This window comes from Lactuca sativa, chromosome 5, assembly GCF_002870075.4.
Source record: "Lactuca sativa cultivar Salinas chromosome 5, Lsat_Salinas_v11, whole genome shotgun sequence".
Taxonomy (NCBI): Eukaryota; Viridiplantae; Streptophyta; class Magnoliopsida; order Asterales; family Asteraceae; genus Lactuca; species Lactuca sativa.
The window spans coordinates 139,165,855-139,180,311 of NC_056627.2; the positions used below are offsets into that span (position 1 = coordinate 139,165,855).

The 14,457-nt window shown below is 36.2% G+C and overlaps 1 protein-coding gene across 1 annotated transcript; it reads right to left on the reverse strand.

The window, feature by feature from the left end:
- Positions 1–813: 813 nt before the first annotated feature.
- Positions 814–1,885, reverse strand: LOC128126232 (expansin-B15-like). The gene is made up of 4 exons (XM_052763994.1): positions 1,735–1,885; positions 1,523–1,635; positions 1,220–1,410; positions 814–1,135 (listed from the first exon to the last, which is right to left on the reverse strand). Exons 1-4 carry the CDS (start codon positions 1,883–1,885, stop codon positions 814–816), a joined length of 777 nt encoding a protein of 258 aa, XP_052619954.1.
- Positions 1,886–14,457: the final 12,572 nt, after the last annotated feature.

Sequence of the window (14,457 nt, forward strand, 5' to 3'; positions counted from 1 at the left end):
AAGCGGTAGTACACACACTAATCCCATTGTTATTGGTTAAAGTGGCGGTGAAATCAGGCATTGAACACCTTGCTATTACAGATCAAAGCACATGGAAATCATATCTTGAAGAAGGCTAAAGTAAAAAAAATTAAATTAAAAGTAAACCCACCAAAGAAAAACTGGAAAAAAAAATCCTCACCAATCCATGTACAAATGAACTTTGAACTAAAAAACTGAACTCCAGCGAAAAAATCTTAGTCGGAGTGTCGGAAGAATATTTGCAATTCATCACCTTAGAAACCCATTAAAAAGTGTTTTTTTAAACTAACTTTGGTGGTTAAAACCGGAAAAAAAATATTTTTCTTTATTTAATAGAAAAACCATAAATTTCAAGCTAAAATTCAAAATCAAACTGTTAAAATAAAATAAAATAAAAGTTATATAAAATAACATTCCCAAACATAACTATTAAGTTTTAGGTATTATATAAAATTATTAAAAATGATATATATGAAATAAAAAATATTAAGTCTCGTCAAAAGTAGAATGCTGAAATATATACTAGTGCATTAAACTTTTTAATGTTTAGAGATCAATAGACATGGAAAATTATAGGGACCCTAACATACAATGATAAGTTTGATATCCACCATAAAAACTAAAAGCAATTTATTCCGCATGTCATATTGATATTATATATCATAGCTAATTAAACAAGAAACCCAAATATCCTAAACGATCAGCAATACTTCTAGACGAAATACATTATACTCGAACTAAAACGAAAATTCTACTTCAGATCTATCCTATAAAATCATTGATATATAGCATCTAAAAGTTTACGTGTGAGAAATAAGTTTTTCCAGGCACAAAGCCCATAGGAACAACATTTGTAGCAACCACAACTGAACCCGAAGGAGATGCGAGCCTGAACGAGAACGGAGCATGAAGAGATGGATTAACATCGACTTGCCAAACCGCACCCCAAATATTCTTCATTGGAACAAACCGTCGCGTATTAGCAGAGGCTATCTCCACTGACCGAAGTCCACCATCTTTATCTTCGAATTCTATTGCAGTTGCAAACCAATAAGGGTTTGTTTTTGCGTCAATCTTGAAAGCGATCTTTGTTCTACCATAGTAGCATTGCACCCTGTACGTACATGCATGCATGGACGAATGTTTTTATAAATTAATTCGAAGGATCTTACAAGTAAAATATATAGTTAGTATGCACCTTCGATATTGAATATCAACTTGGCCGAGATTACGAAGATTATCAGCTTGTCCTGGATTCGCCATTGCACCAAAAGCAGTTCCACTTAAATCAAAATGAAATGGAACATTGTTACATGCACCTGGGCATTCATCGGTTATTGTAACTCTAATAGGGTTCTTAGAGCAGTATGGCTCTCGATTGCATTTAATCTGAGAAGAATCAACCACAATAATGAAATTAATTTTGATAATTACGTAAAAAAATGATCATATTTTGTAATCAGAGTGAAGAAAATCATCACTTCCGGATTAACTTCTTCACCTGATAACAATCTCCACATCCTTTGCCTTGCAAAAAAATCCTTGCATTTCCTGCTGCTATCATGGCTGAGAATGGAGGAGATTGTACATCATTAGCCCATCCACAAGCTCCTCCTGTACGTATTTTTGATAAAAATAGTACATAGATTATTCATAAGTAATGAGATTTTCTCCTGAAATGAAAAGTTTCAAATAATGTTTAGTTTTTGTTACCACTTCCAGCGCCTCTTGGGTCTCCATACCATGTCCCTAAAGCAGGTGAATATCCGTCTCCATTGACAAAGAGTTGATGGCTTGCAACAAGAGAAGCAATTGAACACACATAAAGGAAAATGATAAAAGGGTTTTGAAGGTTGAAGGCCATTTTACTTTGATTTTGGTCAGCATTACTCTTTTGGTATTTATATTGGTAACAGGGATGGCATAATTAATATTTTTATTTAGTTAACAAAAATATAGTTCTTGAAATACGCTCAATATTTGATTTTCAAATTTTCTGTTTTTAATATCTTCATAAGATTGGTAAGTCAAATTTCTGTAGAGGAAGTTATATTTGCATTGTTTTAAATTTCTTGTGATTGGTGTTATACCATAAATAAGTCCGGAATATAAATAAATATGTATATACTATTGTTATAGACACAAAAGCCCTTAAGTTATACCATAAATAAGTCAAGAATATAATTAAATAGGTATATAATTATAGGTTATTGACCAGTAGCTAGCACTTAAGTTATACCTTAAATATAAATCAAATATATAATTAAATAAGTATATATTATTGACACAAAAGCCTTTAATTTCGTCAAAAAAAAAAAAAATGATGATTTTAACTAAAATATGTTTCTAGGTGTGTAAAACCGATTACCATATGTTTTGGTGTCGTTGACTCAATTTTAGGTTGACATGTCAATTCAAAAAGTTTTGTATCTTTATTGTGAAACGATATATATATAAACTAGGTTAATAGGTTAATATACGTAAAAAAAATCATTATTGATAATTTAAAATTATAATGACAAATCTAGATTTGTAAAAAGAAAAATATTAAATTATAAAGATAGAAGTTTTGACCGTAAGTTTATAATGATTAATTAAAATTAATATATTTATTGTTTTGAATTATGTTCTATATGTGTACATATTTGATAAAATCACGATGTTATACAATGCAGTATAAATTTGAATAAAGTAAGAAAAAAATACAATAAATCATGAAAATAATATTGTTATATAAAAAATAAAAAATAGAAATATAACAATAAATGAAAACATAATGTACCCCTTTTCAACATCATTGTATAATTTGAAATGACAGTACATTGCTACTTTGACCTAAAAAGAACTTGCCCATGATTTTATACTTACACTTGATCCGCAGCAAATGTGGCGTAAACTACATGACTGGATTTGAAATACTAATGTATCGTCCGGAGGAAATATAAGTATATTGTTATTATGTGAAATAGTTGTAGTCTTATGGGTAAAAATGAAGTTCATTGCTAGAAAAGTAAAAACATTATTGCAAAATATTAAAGTTAATTAAAATATTCAAAATTTAATTTAAGAAAAAAATAAACTTTTAGAAAATCAAAAATCCCCTATTCTAATGAAACAATACCTCAAATGTCACGTGACAATTCTTCAGTCTCCTCCGTCTCCTATATTATCAAACTGAATTTCCGAAATTACCCTTCTCATGCTTTTTACACGTTCTTTTGTTTTTCCGCTCACTTCATTATCGGTTTTGAAATCATATTTCTCCTAAATAATCAACAAAAATTCATTGACTACCGCTTTATTGTATTCCAAAAAAATCAACATCCCATATTTGAATTCAGTTGATGAGCACGAAATCAGGGATCCGATCCTTTTTACGTTGTGCTCTACAAATCAGTTTAAGGTCAGCTACTACAATTCTTCTTCTCGTCGTTTTAATTGCACATCCGAGTTTCAAAACATTAACGTAAGCATGTAAAAATTGACTTTTAAATGGTGAATTTATTGGCATCCTCCTGTTTCTTTTCAACAATTGTTCACCTCTCCGACTCTTACTTGTGTGGTAAACCTATGATGATTTTTTGTACACACCAAGTGTTCAATAAAATGCCTCACAACCACTTCTGTTTTGTTGTTGTCGTTTTTTTTTTTTTTTTTTTTTTTTTTTTTAATTTTTTTTTTAAGTTTCTTCAACTCACATGTTGGATGATATTGCATTAGTTTTAATCCGGCAATAGAAATGGCTAAACATATTGCAGTCATCTGGTTTTAATTTTGAAATAATTGATTTTATAAAAGTTGAGTTAATTAATTTTTCTGTGTGATGCTATAGAGGTCTTAATTGATTAGGTAAACATCACAACTACATATCTCCTAATGATGTATTTTTTAACACAACCAACTAACTGCATATCCTTATGATTTCAGGTAGTTGACCAACAACTAACTACGAAGAAGCACAATGGCTAAGGGAATTTCTTTATTTTAGGTATAAATTCTCTGCTAAAAGCCTAAGAAATACTATTTTTTTAGAATTCCATGGACTATGGACTTATAGCCTACCTTGCAAAATGACTCATTTGATAGCTAAACTCCCCACCTTTCACTTTTTAAGATATGAGGGCATACTTATTCTGCTTAGTTTCAATTTCAGCTTACACCAAATACTTTCAGACGTTAATTATTCTTTAATAGTTGTGAATACTAAGCTGTCACACCCCCGAACCAGACGGCAGAAACGTCCGATGGCTCGTGTGACTATAAATTGAAATATCATCACAATGAATATACATGAAACATAACACAATCATCACCCAACATTACATAGCACAACTGGTATTGTTCACATCAAGTACATTGTTTTACAGTACATATTTCAAAACATAAATTGTACGATAAATTGACATTTGTATAAAAGAAATTCCAAAAATACTCTTGATGAATCTTCGGCTTATCGATTACCTGAGGATACACATTATTTTGAAAATGGTCAACATATATAATGTTGGTGAGTTCATAAGAATGTTTGACTGAAAGATTTTGTATTGATTGTATAACCCAGAAAATCCGATATTTTCTTTAAATTGTATGAAAACGATGTAATGATCAAGTATAGATGTATGTATGATTTCCATTGTAAAAACATGTGTAAATAAACAATGATAAAAAATTTCCTTGTATTCTATATGTTGTAAATAGAAGGTAATGAATAATAGTATTTCCTCAGAAAATCTGATATTTTCTGATTTATAAAAGTGTCGTAGTCCTTGTATTACCGCATGAATTGTTTTCGTATTATCATGATTTAAGCACTTTGATTCCCGTATTGTATCGATGGTAATGGATCTCTATGTGAGTCGTTATAACCATGCATGATAATGACTAATTCGTCTGTCTTGACATTTTTCCAAACGCCAGTTTGATCAAGGTTTTGTCACCTTATACTGGCCGAGTCTAACTGTAGCGAACAATTCAGGTGTGGGGGAGTCACCCTCGTATAGATTTATACACAAACTCTTGCTCTCCCTCCAGGAAACTCTGATTATAACTACAGGCTACGACCAAGCACTCAATGGTGTCAACCGACAATTCTCACTAGATCCCAATGATTGCCACATGAATATGTTTAATGTTATATTTTGATTTATAAACACCAGATGATACTTGAATGTGAAAAGACACAGCCCAACGAACATGAAAAAGGGACAGTTGTGGCCCATTAGACATGTAAGTTATTTACAGGCTTGATATTATGCAAATGGACACATTAAAGCCCATTAAGCATATGATGAATTTATCCAGGCTAAATTAGCATGCAAATGGGCTACTAAGGCTCAATAACATATAAAACTAATTTAGGCTCATTAAGCATGTAATTGGGTCATTAAGGCCCAATAGACATGAAATGAATATATTGGGCCCAATAAACATGTAAATGGGTCACAAAGGCCCAATAAGCACATATAGCAAGTATTAGGCCCAATATTCGTACCATTGTTCTATTTTTGTATATTTGTTGTGGTATAGTGTTTCTAGATGAAGTATTAACTCGTGCTGTTATAAAATATCCATTGATTTATAACGATATATTTTAACTTATATATAAAAATACCATTTTAAACCCTTAAGTTATAAAAATTTGTATCTTTCGTCCAGTTGTTCAAAAATTGACATATTTGACCCAAAATATTTATTTGACCATTCCAGCCCTTGTTCACATAGAATTACATTTTCAGCCATTATTGGTAAAAGAGTTTACATTTTTGGCCCTCTTTCAATAAATTTTACATTTTTGGCCCAAATTCCAAAAACTTTGCATTTTTAGCCCAATTTAGAAATAAGCATCCCTTTTAACCCGTATTTTGGTTTATTTATGTTTTTGGCTCAAGCTTTTGATCAAATAACATTTTTAATCCCCAAAATTTACATTTTTCGCAATTTGGGCCCAAAAATCGTAAGGTCCAAAAATTTAATCCCATGATGTTAAAATTTACATCTTTGGTCCTTTAAAAAAGGGTGATTATCATAAAAACATAATATTATGCAAATATGACCTTTTTGATCCTTATAAAAACCGAAAATGTCACAATTTTTCCTCATCTTTGTTTATTTGTCAAAAATGATCCATAAATAAGATTTTTGTTTGCACATTTTGGACATGCAAAACACATTTATCTTTGTAGTATGATATATAAAGTGTTTTAGTTTATGGATTTACCCATTATTGTTAAAGATCTCGAGATTTGTCAAGATCTAACACATATTCACAACATAATTCAAGAAATCACACATAACATGCATAAAACACATAGATCTAAACATTTTACTCGTATTTTCCCCCAAAATAATATAAAAACCGAAAAATAAGGGGTATGAACTCCTTGAGTGGAAGAAGATGATGTGATTTTTGGCTCTAGCTAGCTCCTTGAGTGGACTTTCGAACTTAGATAAGTTCTAGGAAGAAAATCATGAGAATAGGTGTTTATAATGAGTGAGTTAGCTAAATATGGATTAGATCAACTCAAGTTTACTAGATCTTACCACAAGAGTGTATCTTGAAGTGATTTTGGATGAAAAACCTCCTTGGAAAGCTCTAAATCTTGAAAATTCTTGATGGAAGGGGAGAGGTGTTCTGAAAAGTGTATTAGAGAGGGTTTGATATTGTGTGTGTGTATGTGGTTTGAATCTCGGTCGAAGGTAATAAAAAGAGACGGAGAGAGGAGGCGATCATAAGATGGTGCCTAGATGTATGTGATTTTCATTTTGTTTGATGGGTGTTTTGCATGGAGAACCACCATGAAATTATGATGTGTCAATTGCATGGTAATTCTCTTATATATATATATATATATATATATATATATATATATATATATATATATATATATATATAATACTAATATCAATATACACATCTAGTGGGCTGAGATTTGGGCTAAGAAGGATAAGAATGAGATAGTTTAGGCCCATTCTAGTCTTAGTTTCAAATTTTTAGAGCCCAATAATGATTTTCGGCCCATTGGGCCCTTGTGAGTATTTATGGCCCAAATATGATATAAAAGAATGAGTTTATGGCCCAACAGGGCCCATTAGAGGTAAATTAATCCATTTTAAACCCATGTGGCCCAAAATGTTAAGTTTAATGAATGTGAGTCCAATTAGAACCCAGTTAGGGTATTTAGGCCCAAAATAGTCGAATTGAAGGCTTATGGGTCCATTGGGCCCAATAAGAAAATCCTAGTCCATCATAAACTTGAACCGGGATTCTTAGGGTATTCAACCCTTAGTTGACTGTTTAAAACGTTTTGTATAGAGTTTTGAACTTTTACTGGATGAACCTTGATTGAATTTGTTGTCATTGATTTAGCATAATGTTTGATATTAGTAAGAATTACATGTATTACAACTGATGATGCTTACAAGAGTATAGAATTTTATAGCTAAAATTTCTAGTTGTGTGCAACACCCCATTTATAAAATAAATAAATAAATGTATAGAAGCCCTAAAATGAATAATAATTGAGCGAGGTGATAGTTTTGAGGAGTTAAAAGTCATAATTACAGAAGTCAGGGTGCGTTTGGTAATTAATGGACTTAAATTGAAAAGATTTGAAGGCTTAAGGGTTTATTGGTGATTTATGGATCTGTTATGAAAGAAATTTATGGGTTCAGGGTTTAAAAGGTAAGTTTTGGATGCAATCTGTAAAGATTTCTGTGGGCAGGGTCTATTGGGTATGTTTTGGACTTTGATTGAAAACAAATTAGGGTGGAGGGGCTGAAGTTGAATAATCTGATCATATGTTTGAAATAAGATACGGGATATACCCGTATTCCTTCCCCACGTCATTTCCTTCAACCCTAAAACTAAGAGACCATTTCTTTGCTCCAGCCGCCATCACCATGCGATTTTCCTCCAGCCGCCACCACCGATCTCGGGTCCGATTGCCATCCCTCCACCTGCAACCTTACCATCGGACGCCACCCAACAACCCCTGGTGTCGATGTCGTTGTGTGCAACCGTAAGAGTCGACGAAAACCAAAGATGGAGGCCGAGAACGTCGTCGAATGGTCCAGGAGCGATCTGGAACTTCTCGGTATGCCAGCAACACTTGATTTCTTCCTTCTCCTCTTTGATTTCGATGTCGAGATCATTGTTGTCGTTGGCAACGACTTTTAGTCGCTACCCCCCAGCTTGTTTCAGCGTTGCTAGCCGCCTAGTCGGTGGTGGGAGCGGTGGTCTCGTGTCACGCAAAGATACATGTTGTTGTCGAACCATGAAGTGTTGTGAGATTGTTGCTGGCCGGAAATCGAGGAAAAGAACCACCATGGCCGCCTGCCATGGTGGTCGTCGCTACTGCTGGCTCCCGGTGATGCTGCCGCAGCCGTGAGCCACCAAGCGGGTGGCTGGGGTGCACATCGCAAATCAGAAGCCTGTATGTGTGGGTTTATTCAATAGAGAAGTGTGTGGAAGTTTATTTGGCCGGAAAAGCCATCAACACCACCGTGAGGTGGTGGCTGCCGCCACGAGCCGCCGCCGGCCACCATGGTGTAGCTGTGTGTGTATGTTAGTTAGTTAGTGGTGTGTCTTCATTTTGATTAAAGCGTTGTAACTGTAATTGCCAAAAGAATAATGAAAAGAAATGGAAAACCACCACCGTAAGGTGGTGGCCGCCGCCGTGAGCTGCCATGGACCACCACTACCCGAGGTGGTAGCGGGTGGTGTCCTACAAGCAAAACCCTAATGGGCTTAGAGATTTATTTTGGGCCTATTGGGCCACGTTTGGATGAGGAACCCTAATTAGGGTTTAGAAAACCCTAATTGTGAGTGTTTGGGCCTTAGACTTATTGGACCCACTTTTGGGCCATTGAGATGGGATTATGTATTAAGCCCAATCACTCCATCTCATTTATCTAGTAGAGTAAAGGACTTAATGGACTAAGTCCTTAATGAGCTAATTGAGAAAATACTAATATTTGAGAGATTATCAGCACACACACGAGAATTATTTAATAAGTGAATATTAAATAATAATCATTGGCACAAATTAATCTAAGCAATAATGGACTTAATGGATTAAGTCCCTAGTGTGTTAAGTCCTTAGTGGGTTAAGTAAGAAACACTTAACCCTAGTTATCATTTGATGTGAAACCCTAATTTCACTTGGGCTTTGTGTTGGGCCATCCGAGAATAATCAAATGGACTAGAGTAATTAGTTGGGCTTTAGGGTAAGGCCCATATGAAGGATTGGGCCCAATTTGGAAAATTGGGCCATATGTTAGGCTTTGATCCCTAGTTGACTTTGGGCCTTGGGCTTGGGTAAGCCAAGCTAGGGGTAATGTAGTAATTATCCAAAGCATGTATTTTTAGTTATGTGTTAGAACCCAATTATTAATTGGGTGTTATTTGGTGTTGACAGTTCGGGAATCTGTCAGCCAACAGCTGGGGTGGAGTCTGTGGGACTTCAGCAATATGGGATTGTGTCTACGGGACTTCAGCAGTGTGAGGTGAGTTTCATTCTAGTAGGAACGGGTCTGCGGCCACAATGCCGGCCCGTTTAGTTAGCAGTAGTTCCGGACTTCAGTCTGATGCAGTAGTTCAGTATGCTTGGTGTCTTTGTGATACAGACATGGTATGAGTTATGTGTTTCGGACTATGGTCCGATGCAGTATGCAGTATATGTGTTTATATTATATGCTATGATTATGTTATGCTATGTTCAGTTAGTTCCGGACCTCGGTCCAATGCAGTAGTTAGAGTGCTTGATGTCTTTGTGATTCAAGCATGTTTTGTGTTATGTGTTCCGGACTCTGTTCCGATGCAGTATGCAATATATGTATTCATGCTTGTTGATATGTTTATGCTATGTTACGTTCAGTCAGTTCCGGTCTTCGGTCCGATGCAGGGGACAAGGTCCCAATCAGTTCCGGACTTCGGTCCGATGCAGTTAGTTCAGGAATTCGGTTCGATGCAGAGGGCAAGTTCCTGGTTAGTTCCGGACTCCGGTCCGATGCAGTTTCCGGACTTCGGTCCGATGCAGAGAGCAAGGCCCTGGTTAGTTTCCGGACTTCGGTCCGATGCAGTGGGCAAGGCCCAGTAGATGCTTTATATGTTATTGTATGGTATGTGGTAGTTTGGGGGAGCTCACTAAGCTTCGTGCTTACGGTTTTCAATTTTGGTTTTAGGTACTCAGTTTTCAAAAGAGGAGCTCGGGAAGATTGCAGTGCACACACCATTTGTTCAGCCTGGGATGTTTATACTTTGATATATTTGACAGCTGTTAAGATATTTTGAGATACATTCTTTATGATTCTTATATGACGATTGATGAATATGGTTTTATTACTAATTTAAAACGAAATTTTTAGACTGTATTTTTGGGATGTTTCAAGTTGGAATCAGAGCCTTGGTTTGAGGGATTCGGGCGCACTCCCGAGTGTGTCTGAACTCAAACTAAGGAAGTGGTATAAAGTTTTCAAGAGAAAAACCATGGTTACAAAAGAATTTGAGAAAAGAAAACAATTTTAGAAAAAGTATAAAGAAAAGAGTTTTAGAAAAAAAAAACTTAAAAAGAAAAGAGTTTTAGAGAAGCAAAAAGAATTTTTAGCAAGAGAATAACTTTGAAAATAGAAAAAGGGTGTGGTGCATGCAATCAGCCGAGCTCAAGTAAGTATTCCCAAATTACCCATACAAGTTTATGTTATCAATATCAGTTTCAGTTTCAGTAGAACAACATGCTAGAATAGGGCTAAGGATCTAGGAAGGATGCCTTATGTGCCTGTTATATGTGTACCAGCTTATTGAGAGATGCATGCTAGTACAGAGTAGCCAGTATGATAGCCAGAGTAGTATATGCTTTAGTATGTGTACTCAACGCCCGAATGCTGCTTGCTTTGTGCTTCTAGGAGTTCTAGTTGTCTTTCACTAACTAGTAAACGAATATGATAAGTTACATATTGCAAGGTCTAGCCCTATTTCGTAGCTCTTGTCTGAGTCCAACCGTTGTAGGTTAGGGTCTCTCATTCGAAGAATTATCTAGTCTGAGTAATATGTAATAGTATTCGCGAGCTAGTTAGGGGAAGAAAGCAGGAACTTCTTATGTAGCTGATGGTGGGGAGTGAGTTGGTGGAGTCAGAGATTTCCCTAGGGCAAGCCTAGGATGAGAGTAGCAGAGATCAGCAGTAGTAGAAGTGGCTTGGTGGAGTCGAGGCAGTACTTGAGGAAAGTACGGATAGATGTGGAAGGTAGTATGGGCCCGTACTACTGAAAATAGAGGATCCGTACTCGAATCAAGGAAGGCTGAGATGAATCCAGGGAACTTGTAGTGTGTGAGATCGCTCGAGATTGGATGAGTATCGTGATGTTAGTGATGGCATGTTGCCGAGTATAGTGACGCTACGTGGTAGACCAGATGGTAGTTCTGGTGTCGACAGGGGATCAGGCTCGGACTCTGGAGCCGGGCAGATTGATATTCAGATGAGGGAGTTCATTTCATCTGAGAATTTCACGCAATATCATTGACCAGACTCCTGTGATCCTCAATGTGATCAAGGAGGGCATTATAGAGATGTGATGAGAGGCCGAGTGCATTCTGCACTGAGATAGCAGTCATGATAGAGACCCATACGTTGATGTTTCGGGAATTCAGAGTTTGTGATGCTTCAGATTGACATGGGGGTTAGGGATCCCATTGTTAGTAACAGATGGTTGGCAGATGTTGCCAACACTTTTCGTACCAGACGTTGTCTCGGAAGGAGACAAGATCTGACTTACTTCCCATCTCCTGATGGATAGAGCACAAGATTGATAGGAAGAGGTTGGTAGTGAGTTGAGTGATGATGTGGTTGATGCTATGTCATGGGATGACTTTTTGTAACGCCTGTGTTTCCGGGCTTGCCGTTCTTAGCAATATAATAGTCCAGGTTAACCTTTGTAACCCGTTTTGAAATAATAAGATTGTATTATTTGAGTATTATGTGTTTTGTGCTTAATTGCTTAATTATGTGGTTTGATTAATTAAGAATAAAAATAAGCGTCAAAATTTAAGTGTAAAATAAACTTAATATCTTTGATCTATGTTGTAGTAGTTGAAACGAGGTTTCCGAATATATATAGAACGCCCAAATCTGACTTCGTATGAGGAATTTATGATTTATCGAAGTTCCGGCTTAGCGGTATACAGCCTGAAATACTCGAATTGAGATCGAGCGGTTGTTAGCCGAAGCAATCTAAATGAGAATCGAAGATCTCATTGTTGGTATCGAAGCGATAAAAAGTTAGGCGAGAACGGACATCAAACGAAGAAGTTATGAATTTATAACGAAAGTTTCTGTCGCGGCCTATTAAAAATAATTAATAAAAATAAAGTCAAAATTAGCCGACGGAGTCTAAACGAAAGTCGTAGAGCATGGTCTCACCTTTCCGTGGATATAAAGAACGTCGAAAACGGAGTTCGTATGAAGAAGTTATGAATTTCCGAAGTTTATTAATCATTTTGTATTTAAATTTAATTGGAAATTCGGAAGCATTATCCGAAGGAGTCACCGATCTGATCCGAGGTACGCCCCGCGTACTCGAGTACGCCCTGCGTACTCCGAGGGATGTCGACACTCGCACTCGAGCACTTCGGATACGTAAGCAATGACGTTTTGGGCAGTACGCCCCGCGTAACGCAGTACGCCCCGCGTACTCCGAGGTTCCAGCCTCTATATAAAGGATCCGAAGACAGCCTCATTTCTTGTTCAATTTCTTCTCTTCTCTCTAGTCTTTTGCATCGTTTTTCGTGCCGAAGCTACCCCGAAGCCCCGGTATCATACTCTAGCCCCGAGGCAAGTCCCGAGATCCCGAAGATCCCGAGAAGCGCGGTTCCCGAGTCGAAGCTCTGCCCGCGAAAAGTCGATTTTTGTGAAGATCTTCCAGATCTGCTGAGGAATACTACTTCTATAAGCCGTAGTGCTGTCCGATCATCTTCTGATCAAGTGAGTGTGTAGTTATTTCTTCTAATACAATAATACGAAGTATTTTATATAAAAATACGTGCTATGTGTATATATTTGGTTGTGTTATGTGTGAATGAGTATTCACTCTCTTCTATCTTATAGATCTGCTTATTTCTTTATGAGATATGTGTTATGTGTGTGTGTGCCTCATCTGTTATGTGATATATGTGTTGATTCAAGCATGCTATACAGGTTTTCTTTAAACTATGTATACAAATGTATATTTTTATCTACTAATATGTTGGGTAGAACATGGGTAGATAGTTGGTGTGTAATAAACAGATGAGAGGCCTCGATGTTGTTGTTGTTGTTGATCTAGTTATTCAGCGGAGTATGGATAACGACCACGGACTCTTTCTAGACAGTCCAGTGGAACGCTAGCAGGTTCATAACCTGTAGGTGTTGTGAACGATGTGTTCACCGGTGTACTCTATCCCCCTCATGGTTGCCTTTAGGATATCTATTGTTGAGGAAACCCCTTCGCAGTGATGTCCGTCCCGATGAAAATCCTAGATTAGGTCCCTTGAGATAGTTGTTTTAGGGACGTAAAGTGAGGATAACGGGAATGGGTAATCGGGATAGTGTTTGGTTGGTGAAATTAAATATAACTTATTTATTGTGGGTTGAAAACCCTATATGCTCACCAGGCTCCCAAGCCTGACCCACTCAGTTTTATTTGTATTACAGGAAGTGGCACAAGGGCGTAAGATGGATGGATCATCTTGTTGTTTTGTTTACAAGTCTGTATATGTATATATTTGTTGAATGACTTGTAATGTTTATCGTTTATGCTTTATGGTCTGTATCGGAACATGACATCCCGAGTTTTGATTATATAATGAAATGCATCTCTTGATGAAATGCTTCGATAAATATTATTTTATCATGTTTTGTTTTGGGAACAAATTCCGCAACTCTTTCAAATCAAAAGGATTTACTCTGAAAATATTTAAAAGCATAAATGAAAATCGGTCTTTTCTGGCCGAGATTTTGGGGATGTCACAGTTGGTATCAGAGCATTAGTTTAAGCGAACTAGGAATTTGTAGGATTTCTAGACTTAAACTTAGAATGCTAAATGGAATGATGAGATGTGTGTCTGTTGGATTTTAGACACGAGCACTAGTTTATTTTAGGAAAGTTGCCTAAAATGCTTTTATGTGCTAAATGTTATATGTTGCCATATATGATATTATTTGTTCGGATCTACGGTTTGTTGCCAACCGGATCTGAAGGTTTATGTGTTTAGGATTCTAAGCGTATGTATACGATATTAGAACTAGCATGTAATCGTTTGGAGTAATAAGGTGAAATTATTCGGTGTAGATCAAAAAATGGTGAGAACAAGGAGTGGCGTTGGAAACGCAGATGAAAACAGGAATCAACCGCCAGTGATTGAGCAAATACCTGTTGTAGCAGCAGCACCAGAACCAATAACAATG

Coding starts and splice junctions, on each gene's coding strand:
- LOC128126232 (XM_052763994.1), bottom strand. CDS start 1,885: ATGGCCTTCAACCTTCAAAACCCTTTTATCATTTTCCTTTATGTGTGT. Junction 1,636..1,734: donor CCCAAGAGGCGCTGGAAGTG/GTAACAAAAACT, acceptor AAATACGTACAG/GAGGAGCTTGTGGATGGGCT. Junction 1,136..1,219: donor GTTGATATTCAATATCGAAG/GTGCATACTAAC, acceptor ATGTACGTACAG/GGTGCAATGCTACTATGGTA.